This window comes from Tachypleus tridentatus, chromosome 10 (assembly GCF_004210375.1).
Source record: "Tachypleus tridentatus isolate NWPU-2018 chromosome 10, ASM421037v1, whole genome shotgun sequence".
NCBI classification, from domain to species: domain Eukaryota; kingdom Metazoa; phylum Arthropoda; class Merostomata; order Xiphosura; family Limulidae; genus Tachypleus; species Tachypleus tridentatus.
In genome coordinates this window covers 23915805-23927930 of record NC_134834.1, presented here as the reverse complement: position 1 = coordinate 23927930, position 12126 = coordinate 23915805, and the positions used below count along the sequence as shown (strand labels likewise).

The window sequence follows — 12126 nt, the reverse complement described above, 5'->3', positions numbered from 1 at the left end:
ACTTAAATTTAAACCGCACATTAAAATAGGGTAAAATTGTGTTCAATTATCTGATTTTATAAAACTAAATTTAATCGTTAACGCTAAATTAGGGACAGCTATTGCAGATATCCCTCGTGTAGCTTTGCATAAAATTAAAATCAAATCTTTATTTCAGTGTACTTATATAACTTTTATTTACTAATTTTTATAAAGGCACTTTTTCATACTAGAGGGCAGGATTGGTTGTGATGGCGACTGTCGTTCTGTAACAGGTTTAATTTAGTACGTACGCTTGTTTATACAATTTACAAGGGAACTTTCTCAAACGATAGAAATATGTTTTGTATGATAGATAAAGTTGTAGACGATGGAGTTCAAGAAAAGGCAAGTAATGACAAGAATAGATCATCGAAGGTCAACAAAAAAGGAAAAGGTAGCCCGAAACAGAAAGGTAGGGGTTCCGAGGTCAAGCAGAATGACGACGTGTCAGAGAATGAACCGGACTCCAACGAGCCAACGGATGGGGGTTCGTGCTCCTTACCCAACGGGCCAATTAGTGATAATTTTAAAGAAAAAACCGCGGGTGTAAACGGTATAAGAGAAGATGGCCTTCGTAAGAAAAATAGTGAGCAGGTGAGTTTTAAAATTATGTCGTGAATCAGTTTTGATATCCTAGTTTGGGTATATCAGTATAATTACATGCAATCGTAATCATTATTAGTAATAGTAATTATTCCTACAGTAACAGTACAAATAACTTGTAAAGTTGTATACACAGAGAAAAAAAATAGTCGAAAATGTTAAATATTTGTGTTGAACTATAACTAACTTTTATCCAGTTCAGACACACATACAAGTTTAGTAATGTTCTTTGTTGTAAGAGCAATAACAACAGGTAATCAAATCAAGCCTTGTTTTATAAACATTTATATATTTTTATAGCGGTTCTCTTATTTTATTTATTATTGTAATTGTTTTGAAACACCAGTACAAATCTTTTAGAAAGCTAAGCTACGTGTAATAAATTGATCTTGAAGAAAAAAATATATACTGTAGAAAATTATGTATACACAGTCCGTTTTAAATATTTCACGTTTTTCTTTATTTTCATGAACTTATATATTTTTATAGTACTAATGTTTTAAAAACACATTTTCATACTAAAGGGCATATTTTTAAGCAAATATTTATCAGATGTTAACTTAAACAAGAAAATAAACATAAAGAAAGAAAGCGGGCGGACCTGTAAGTAAGAAATGAACAAGGATGCTAATATTGCGAGAATCTTTAAGATAGAGTTTTATTGGTCTATAATTAATACATGTAATCTATAACTATACAATAAATGGGAATAATAATAAAACGAATTTCAAGTAAATCTGTTATGTTCAACACCATCGATTCTAGTGTAACAGTGAAATGAAACATTCTTAACAGGGAATAAATTTAGCTGTAATCCTGCGAGGAAAAGACTACATTTATAATATAGGTAGTAGTCTTAACACCTTTATGCTAAGTAGTATGTCAGACATTTCTTCCAGTGATTTAGAGATTGTTGTGAAACCTGTTTTTAAGCAGAGAATGGCGAGCGTGGTTTTGGTTAACACGCAGTATGACTGTAAGACACAACTATAAATAATTTTATTTCATAAACGCCTTTTGGTTAAAGTTAAATGTTAATAATCACAACAGTATTTTTGTCGAGTGTTAATCTTACCTTATACGTAATATGACACAAAAGTAATCATAATTTTGTTCGCCCTAGTATTGTGAATTTCTGAAAAAGCCAATCGAACTCCTGGCTTTAATAATGCCACTTAACAGTACCCTATAATCTTGTAAATGAACAAAACAAAATAAGATAAAAACTAGTGTTGGTTGAATTACTTAAGTGATGTGTGTACTTGTATAAAACATTTCTGTATATTTCTGAAAACGCAATTCATGTAATAGTCTTCTTCAAAGTTTACCTGAGGCTAAGTCATCAACAATCAAACGGCCACTGACCCCTTGCAACGCAGCTTGGTGTGTGCGCGTGTGACTTGCAAGGCTACTTTAGTCTTCTGTCTTCTCGAATACGCACTGTACCAGACCTTTCGTTTGAAGTATTTCAGCGAAAACAGTTTTTATTCATTAACTGATATGCTTTCAATGATTATAACAGAGTGGTTGTCAAAATACCAATATTAAATTAAATTGGAGAAACAATTCAATAGTTATTTGAAACGTTTATATGAAAAAAGCTTTTAATGAACTGATTATTCAGTTTTTGATTATCAAATTTCATAATATTCTATATATTTCTGTTAAACTTTAATGTATATATTTAACGTTAGCTCACAATTTAATTATGTTACTTCATTTGTGGAAACCAATTTTATTTAAAATATTGTAATGACCTTAGACATTAGTTAGGATTTTAATATAGCCCATAACCTACAGAATGTTTATGCATTTAAAAAGTTTGGAAAAAATCCCTGTAGAGAAAAAAAATGAATGCCCAACACGAATAAAAATGTAGCCAGGTAAATTAATACAGTTTATGGACACAAACGACAGTTGTTTTCATAAGATAAGTGTGCTATTCACGTGGCTGTTGGTCATTCTCATCACAAAATAAGGGAGTTATACCTGTGAAGGTTAACCTGACATACGAATGGAAAGATCGCTCTCTACTTTGAAATGACACCGTAGGTGGATGACTTAGAACAATTGTTAGCTAGGGCAAAAGGAACTTAGCGATTTTCTTTACATACATTCTACGTTGAAACTACATTCACCTGTATAAATAAAAACAAACATTTATAATGAAGAAAGGGAGTAACAAACACATGATGTACTTGCCTTCTTGAAAATTAAATAATTTGAATTTTACACTTCATGATTTCAATTTGGTAGTCTATGAATTCTCGTTGTATTCTCATATTTTAGAGGTTTCCATTAACCACTATCTTAATTTGGAAACTTTTCACCTTCAACACAGTTCTCGTATTACAGCCTTCCGTCTTATCATAAAAGTAGGCCTACTTTAAGATTATTTTAATTGTCACACTTTTTAAGTTCATTTGCCTTTATGAGTGAAATACTATATACATGAAGCTAGTTTTATTTTGCCAGCTTCTTTGTTTTTTATATAGTTTCTTTCAAAGCACTTAGACACCAAGGCAGTGAAATGCTTTGTTACTATGGTAACGGACTTTTGTTGTTGTTGTTGTTGTCACTTGACCTCTGAGAAGGTGATAGTATGTTCAACATACTACTATTTAACATCTTCTTTATGTATGTTAAATATTAAATAATGTAAGTAATAGTCATTCAAAGAAATAAAAACATAACCCGGAAAGAAACAAATATCATAATTATTTTCTTTTAGTAGTTTTTTTTAATTGTGGAAGATATTTTAGAAAAAACAGATTGTTTTAAGAAAGTTTTATCTCATGAACTGTGACAGTTAAATAGCACTGCATGATTCGATGATGGAGCAGCAGAACGTTTACGAACACATGTAGTAGAGATCCGAGTTAGATTCCTGCGGTAGATAGAGAACAGACAGTTCATCGTGTAGCTTTGCATTAAAACAGGATCATTCTATATTATTGTTATCAAGCCCAAGTACGAGTAAAAATATTTCTCTAACAAAATCATGTATTAATGTCAGCATACAATTAATAATTGCTTTTGATATAAAATATGTGTAATAAAGTTATGTCGTTTGTAATTGATCAAGTACAAACATATCTTTATTTATTCGCTGATAGACTTTATTCACCTTTAATATTTGTTGATTTGTTTTTGAATTTCGCGCAAAGCCACATGAGGGCTATCTGCGATAACAGTCCCTAATTTAGCAGTGTAAGAATAGAGGGAAGGCAGCTAGTCATCACCACCCACCGCCAACTCTTGGGCTCTCTCTCTTGGGATTTGGGTAATCATATGTACCCTGGAGGGTCAGGTGCACTTTGACTTCATCCTCCTTCCTTTACTTTTATGATCATGCAGTGTTTGTTGGTATGGTTACTGCTTTAGGGTCAGAGTGGTCTGAGGTTACTCTGACCCTTTTCAATGTCAGTGTACTAGTTTCATACATTTATAGACATTATTTGTCCTTTCAGTAGGAAGTTTTGTTTGATGGTGTCCTTTTTTTATTCCCTTATGTATATATATAATATATATATTTATTATTTTATTATTATTATGTTTTGTGTGTGTGTGTTTAAAATATATGTTGATCAAGAAGAAATGTTTAGGACTATCTTCATCATTATGCGGTACTTGTCTAGTTCGCATAATAATTCATTTTTCATCCAATATTTATCAAAATACGTTATTGTACCATATATGAGTCTGCCTACTATGGTTGGTATGTTTGAATATTTGTGTATGAATTTTGATAATGTGGTTCTCGGAACTCTGTATACTGTTGTAAGGAATGTGTTTTGTATTGTTTGTAGCTTGGTTTTGATTATTTTGTCACTTACAGTGATCCAAGCTGGAGCTGCATAGTCAATTACTGGTCTAATGTATGTTTTGTAAATATTTATCATATTGTCTGTTGATGCTTCACTGTTCTTACCAGTTAGACTCCTAGCACAGTTGATTTTTCACCAGACTTTACTTTTAATTTCATTTAAGTGGTTAATCCACGTTGATTTTGAGTCACAGGTTAGAGCTAGAAATTTTACCGATGTGGCAGTCTGAAGTAATGTTCCATTCATATATATTTCCGGCTGTACTTTTTTGTGCTTTGTCAGTTTGGTAAATACGACTAATTGTGTTTTTACTGTATTTATTTTTATTATGTATTTTTGACAATATTTACTTATTCTATTTAATTGTGGTTGTATGTTTGTGGCTGCTATTGCTTGGGCTGGAGCACTTTTCCAGACCGCCACATCATCAGCGAACTGTGAGGAGAATCCAAGATTTGGATCCTTCAGTGGTATATTGTTTACATACATGATGAAGAGTATAGGGCTAACCCTCCCTCCCTGAGGGACACCAGCTTCTGGAGTAAAGTACTCAGAAAAGGTTCCCTCTACATTTATTCTGTATTTTCTGTTTTCCAAAAAAGTTAGATAACCAGTGAATAATTCCACGTTGTAGTCCCATTTCATGCATACAGAATCTCAGACCATTATGCCATACAGTGTCAAACGCTTTCTCGATGTCAAGAAAGCAGGTGACAGTGCACTGGTTTTTGTTAAAGCTATTTATTATCTCTTCTCTAAGTCTGACTAAGTGGTCAGTTGTTTGTCTAAATTTTCTGAAGCCATTTTGTTCTTCAGACAATTTAGAAGTTATTTCCAAGTATATGGAGAGTCTATTGCTAATTATGCATTCTAAACTTTTGCCTACACAGCTGGTCAGGCTAATTGGTCGGTAGCTATTAGGTTTATTGGCTGGCTTTCCTTCCTTATGGAACATTAATATGTTAGCGTGCTAACAAGAAACTGGTATGTATCCAGAGGACAGTGATAAGATGAAAAGTGCTTTTGGGTGGTCAAACAATTTCGGAGTGCCCTTTTTTTAGGATGATAGCTTGTATCTCGTCTTCACCCGGAGCTTTGTTTTTGTGTTTTTTATTGTTTCATGGAGTTCATGTATAGATATTTCTTTCGTTAGCATTGTGTCTTCGTAATTTGTTTTGCGTCTTGTATTTGTCTCAAATATACCTATTGGGCTACTCTTTTGGTTTGGTTTGAATTTCGCGAAAAGCTACACGATGGCTATTTGCACTAGCCGTCCCTAATTTAGCAGTGTAAGAGTAGAGGGAAGGCAGCTAGTCATCACCTCCCACCGCCAACTCTTGGGATACTCTTTTACCAACGAATAGTGGGGTTGGCCGTCACATTATAACGCCCCCCACAGCTGAAAAGGCGAGCGTGTTTGGTGTAATGGGGATTCGAACCCGCGGCTACTCTTTTACGAACGACGACTAGTGGGATTGATTGTAACATTATAATAAACGCTCCTCCCCCCGGCTGAAAGGGCGAGCATGTTTGATGTGACAGTGGGGTTGATCGTCACATTATAACGCCCCCACGGCTGAAAAGGCGAGCATGTTTTATGTGACAGTGAATCGAACCCGTTACATACAGATTGCGAGTCGAGTGCCCTAACCACATGATCATATGGTGCCGTCTTTAATGTTTAACATTCAATTTCTGTTTGCTATAAAAAAGTTTTAAAAAGATTTATCACGCTTTTGTAAATTCTGACGAATAACAGTTTCGGTTCGCATGACTTAAACCCTGTTAACCTAGAAACATGTCTCTGACAGACGAGTGGTACGTTTCTACACTTACAGTGCTAAACTCCGTGTTGACAAGAGCGCAAGTAACGTGTTGTTTATTTTTACGCCTTAAACTGACAACAACATCTACCAATCTCGATCAGTGTGCTGTTATTTTACATTAATTTTGGTAACAGCTATTCACTATATAGTTATTTATAGTTGATGTTATTTATGTGTCTTGCGCGGGGGAAGAGTAGATTTGTTGTTTGTTTTGTTTTTTTGAATTTCGCACAAAGCTACTCGAGGGATATCTGTGCTAGCTGTTCCTAATTTAGCAGTGTAAGACTAGAGGGAAAGCAGCTAGTCATCACCACCCACCGCCAACTCTTAGGCTACTCTTTTACCAACGAATAGTGGGATTGATCGAACATTATAACGCTCCCACGGCTGAAAGGGCGAGCATGTTTGGCGCTAGGGGGATGTAAACCCGCGACCCTCAGATTACGAGTCGCACTCCTTAACACACTTGGCCATTCCGGGCCAGGTAGATTTGTTTGTCACTTGTAAACCGTCATGCAAAATAACTTCCGACACACAGCTGTTCCTGATACTGAACTGACAGACGAGAGAAAAGATAGGTAGTTAGGTAACATTACCCATCGCCAACTTTTGGGCTGGTTTTATGCGACCGAATATGAAATTCGACCGCACTTTTATAGCGCATCAACGGGGCTAAATTGCGGAGTGCGTTTTTGCTGCAGAGAACACGAGACTCATTAGGCCACGCCCGTCTCGTGTAGGTAGAGGTATGGTTTGCTTTGAAATTCGCGCAAAGCTACACGAAGGCTATTTGCGCTAGCCGTCCCTAATTTAGCAGTGTAAGACTAGAGGGAAGGCAACCAGTCATCATCACCCACCGTCAACTCTTGGGCTACTCTTTTACCAACGAATTGACTGTCACAATATAACGTCCTCACGGCTGAAAGGGCGATCATGTATGTGAGACGGGGATTTAAACTTGCGACCCTCAGATTACGAGTCGAGTGCACTAACCACCTGGTCAGCTCGTAGTATTCAATGATAAATGCTTTTCATTTATATCACTCACTTGTTAAGTTGCTTATTTGAGGCACTTACGTGTAGAGAAGTGTAAGTAAGACGTGTTCTTAATCTGAACTATGACGTAAGTATCTCCTTTTGAAATATTCCAACTAAAATTTACAAAAGTTCGTGATTAAGAACCCCCCAGAAAAAAGGAAAACAAAAAGAAACCATGACCTGATTGTAGATGGTTCTTGCAAGACAGGTTATTATACTTAACTAAACTAGTTTTGTAGGAAGGAGAAAATATCAGACGTGTTGTTTTTGACACCATTGGAGAGAAAAATTTAAACAGTTAATAATAATTTCATACTGTGTTTTTGTATATATATTTTGCAAGCGGTTATAAGAGCCTTTGCTGTTAAAACATTCGAATGTGTCGCGTTGCGTGAATGACAGTCTCACGAGCATTATCTTATACATACTAATGAATGGTTGTCGTTATTTCTAGTAGCCGATAATTCAAATACCGCACCGTATTCGTCGAATTTTGATCGTTTTATATGTATCTAGGAATAGGATAATTTTAGTTTGGAATAAAACGTATTTTCGTTTTCCATTAAATTTTATGTGAAGAGAAGCATTTGGCATGGAAATATTAGTTCAGTAATATTCACGTTTCTGAGGCAAAATATCGATACATAATGTTAGCTATATAACTGTTCGGTTATATTTATTAACTATCTTCATGCTAGTTTTACCACAAATATTTTCTCTGTGCTCCAGTATAATTAAATACTGTGTGTGTGTTTTTTGTTTTTTTTTATAGCTAAGCCACGTGGGTTATCTGCTGAGCCTACCGAGGGGTATCGAACCCCTAATTTTAGCGTTGTAAATCCGTAGACATACCGCTGTACTAGCGGGGGGCATTAAATACTGAATAACGGTATAAGAAGGTAAAAATTCGCCTCTCTCGTCCGTTTCCCTGGTGGGGACAGCGATAAGTGTACAGACTTATAACGCTAAAATCAGTGGTTCGATTCTCCCCAGTGGACAAGGCAAATAACACGAAGTGATCTTTGCTCTGACGAAACACACATAAACACACTCACCCCTTAACAATTAACCCGTAAAGTAAACCTAAATTAAATACATACAACTCCGGATAGTAAAGGACATGAAAAACATATAACTAAAAGTGTTATGGGAATTGTGAGCCCTTTTTAACTCTCTATACAGTAATCCAAACTAAGTTATGTATCCAAATAATGTTAAGACGCTGTACTTAAACTGCAGCCACAGCACAGGGTGCGGCCAATCAAATAGCACATTAGGTTTTTACGTCACAGATTATGTTTTTATCTTGCCCTTGGCGAAAAACAATCTGTGATATAATACGTTCTGTAGAATAAAATTGTCTATGTAAATATGTAGTTCTAACCTTAATAAATCATTGAATAACAATAAGATATTTAAAAAAAATGTGCGATTAAAAGGAAAAAAAATCTTTCGGGAAGTTTTCAAGTTGAGTATAACTCGATTCTGTACGAAAGAATCTCGACTGTCAGTGGTCGTAGGAAGAAATCACCGTTTAATGGCATGACGTTTGTGTGTAAATTACTGGCTCCCCCTATAAATATTTAAGTTCGCAGTTTCATCATTCATTGTTGAACAGCGGTTTATTGTTTAAAAAAGGCGCCATTTTGAGCAAGTTGCCGCTAACATATTAAATGTAACTTTAAAATTTATTATGCTCTTGGATATTGGAATATTGACCCAAATTCTTGACAATAGTTATTCGTATCGTTAGCAGGTCACATAAAGTGTTATCTTACCAGAGATGACTGCGGCGACGTCACGCCTCCTATGTTTAATGTTCGCCATGCAGGATCAGACAAATATATCTTTCGGAAATAAAAGTATAATAGTTTCACTGTATTATTTTACACACACATAAATATTATCGAAACAGTGAATGGTAATCGCCTCAATGAAGGATATAACATGATATAATGAAAAAATATTTCTCATTAGCGTTAAAACACTTCGAATGAAGTTCAAATCATACTAGAAGTTAGAACCTTTTAAGTTTCCATTGTATGTAAATTAAAATAGGCATACTTGTCACGTACCAGTTACAAATGCCAAAAACTGATAAGCTAAATTTGAAATAGTGTCGTTTAATTAATGTATTCGGTTCTTATTTAGAATCGAAACTACTCGTCGTCTATTTGTAAGCTATTTACATGTTGTTTGTCTGGGTGTGTACACTTGGAGACCGTGCTTTGAGGTACGACTCAGGGCAGCGTCAGTGTAATGGTAAAGAAACGTCAGAAGGTTTATATATTAGTATTTCTGACTGTGAAAGTTGAGTACAAATATACAGAAAAAAGAGAAACAGGGTTATGTATAGTCGTGCAAGTAGTTTTCTAATGAAGTAGCAGTGTGGTTGATAAATATATAGAATTATTAAACAAGAATAACCTAATTTTATTATAGAACACAAATAATACTTTGTTTGCATTTTAGTAATTCATCTTGTAAAAAGGGTTTTATAGCCTTTGAAAACCGTGTTTTGAAGTTACCGCTTTCTTTTAATATAATTTAGATTGAAGTTTTAAGAAGGTCCTTATCATGATTTTATTTAGTTTGTTATAATTTTCCAGAACCAAAAACTGTAACAGCAACATGTATATATGCTGTGAAAGTGTTGTTGACACTGTTAAAGGTTTAATGGATTTTCTTAAATTTTCTTTATTAATGTTAGTAAAAAAAAGGATAATTTTGTTTCAAATTAATTTGTCTCTTCCTATCTTTTCTTCCATCCTTGATTATTCATTTAATTTTTAATTAGTTTTACATGTTGTTTATTACTTGCTTATGTGACAGTTCCTTCTGAATATTAAATTCTTGGAAGTAGTCTGTTTTTTTATTTCATTTTGCATTAATATAAACATTCCAGCCTTGATAACGGTGAATCACTTCCTTGAATATTCGTTTCTTTAAGGCTTGTTTCAATAACTATGTATGTTACCCAAGGGCTAGTTCACAAGTGATTGTGTGTTTCTTTAAGACTTGTTTCAATAACTGTGTGTGTTGCCCAAGTGCTAGTTCACAAGTGATTGTGTATTTCTTTAAGGCTTGTTTCAATAACTATGTATGTTACCCAAGGGCTAGTTCACAAGTGATTGTGTATTTCTTTAAGGCTTGTTTCAATAACTATGTATGTTACCCAAGGGCTAGTTCACAAGTGATTGTGTGTTTCTTTAAGACTTGTTTCAATAACTGTGTGTGTTGCCCAAGTGCTAGTTCACAAGTGTTTGTGTATTTCTTTAAGGCTTGTTTCAATAACTATGTATGTTACCCAAGGGCTAGTTCACAAGTGATTGTGTATTTCTTTAAGGCTTGTTTCAATAGCTGTGTGTGTTGCCCAAGTGCTAGTTCACAAGTGATTGTGTGTTTCTTTAAGGCTTGTTTCAATAACTATGTATGTTACCCAAGGGCTAGTTCACAAGTGATTGTGTATTTCTTTAAGGCTTGTTTCAATAGCTGTGTGTTGCTCAAGTGCTAGTTCACAAGTGATTGTGTGTTTCTTTAAGGCTTGTTTCAATAACTATGTATGTTACCCAAGGGCTAGTTCACAAGTGATTGTGTATTTCTTTAAGGCTTGTTTCAATAACTATGTATGTTACCCAAGGGCTAGTTCACAAGTGATTGTGTGTTTCTTTAAGACTTGTTTCAATAACTGTGTGTGTTGCCCAAGTGCTAGTTCACAAGTGTTTGTGTATTTCTTTAAGGCTTGTTTCAATAACTATGTATGTTACCCAAGGGCTAGTTCACAAGTGATTGTGTATTTCTTTAAGGCTTGTTTCAATAGCTGTGTGTGTTGCCCAAGTGCTAGTTCACAAGTGATTGTGTGTTTCTTTAAGGCTTGTTTCAATAACTATGTATGTTACCCAAGGGCTAGTTCACAAGTGATTGTGTATTTCTTTAAGGCTTGTTTCAATAGCTGTGTGTTGCTCAAGTGCTAGTTCACAAGTGATTGTGTGTTTCTTTAAGGCTTGTTTCAATAACTGTGTGTGTTACCCAAGTGCTAGTTCACAAGTGATTGTGTGTTTCTTTAAGGCTTGTTTCAATAACTATGTGTGTTACCCAAGGGCTAGTTCACAAGTGATTGTGTGTTTCTTTAAGGCTTGTTTCAATAACTATGTATGTTACCCAAGGGCTAGTTCACAAGTGATTGTGTGTTTCTTTAAGGCTTGTTTCAATAACTATGTATGTTACCCAAGGGCTAGTTCACAAGTGATTGTGTGTTTCTTTAAGGCTTGTTTCAATAACTATGTATGTTACCCAAGGGCTAGTTCACAAGTGATTGTGTATTTTTTTAAGACTTGTTTGAATAGCTGTGTGTGTTGTCCAAGTGCTAGTTCACAAATGATTGTGTTTCTTAAGTCTTTTTCACCTGCTCCAAAGTATCAGGTGGTAGGACTAATGGCAAATAAAAAGGAAATATAAGAAAAATGAGTGAAAGCATGTAAAATACATAAGTAGAATTCATAGTTTCAAGAAAACAAAAAATATTTTTGTGGAACTCTGTAAAGTTTGCGCTAACTTTATCAGCATGTTGTTCCACTCTGTTTGTAAGTATCTTAAGATTTTATGTACTGTATGAAAACAGTTATAAAATAAACAATGCAGAGTAGTCACTCAGAAGCATATGTTATTGCATTGTAGGTGTTTATTGGTTATTTTTTGTGATCATGTGAATTACATTTAATATCATTCACTATTGGTGTGGCCCATATATTGCATCATATTTAATTTCTTTGTGTTTTTTCCTGTTACAGCACCCAGTGTAAAGAACTAAC

General features: G+C 34.6%; 1 protein-coding gene across 1 annotated transcript in view; it reads left to right on the top strand.

Annotated features, from left to right (window-relative positions):
* The first annotated feature begins 216 nt into the window (after nt 1-216).
* The window catches only part of rt (Protein O-mannosyltransferase rt), a 49007-nt gene continuing 37097 nt past the window's right edge, over nt 217-12126 (top strand). The window contains 1 exon segment of the mRNA XM_076460321.1: nt 217-615. Within this exon segment, the coding sequence (XP_076316436.1) occupies nt 319-615 (297 nt within the window). The 5' untranslated portion in view covers nt 217-318.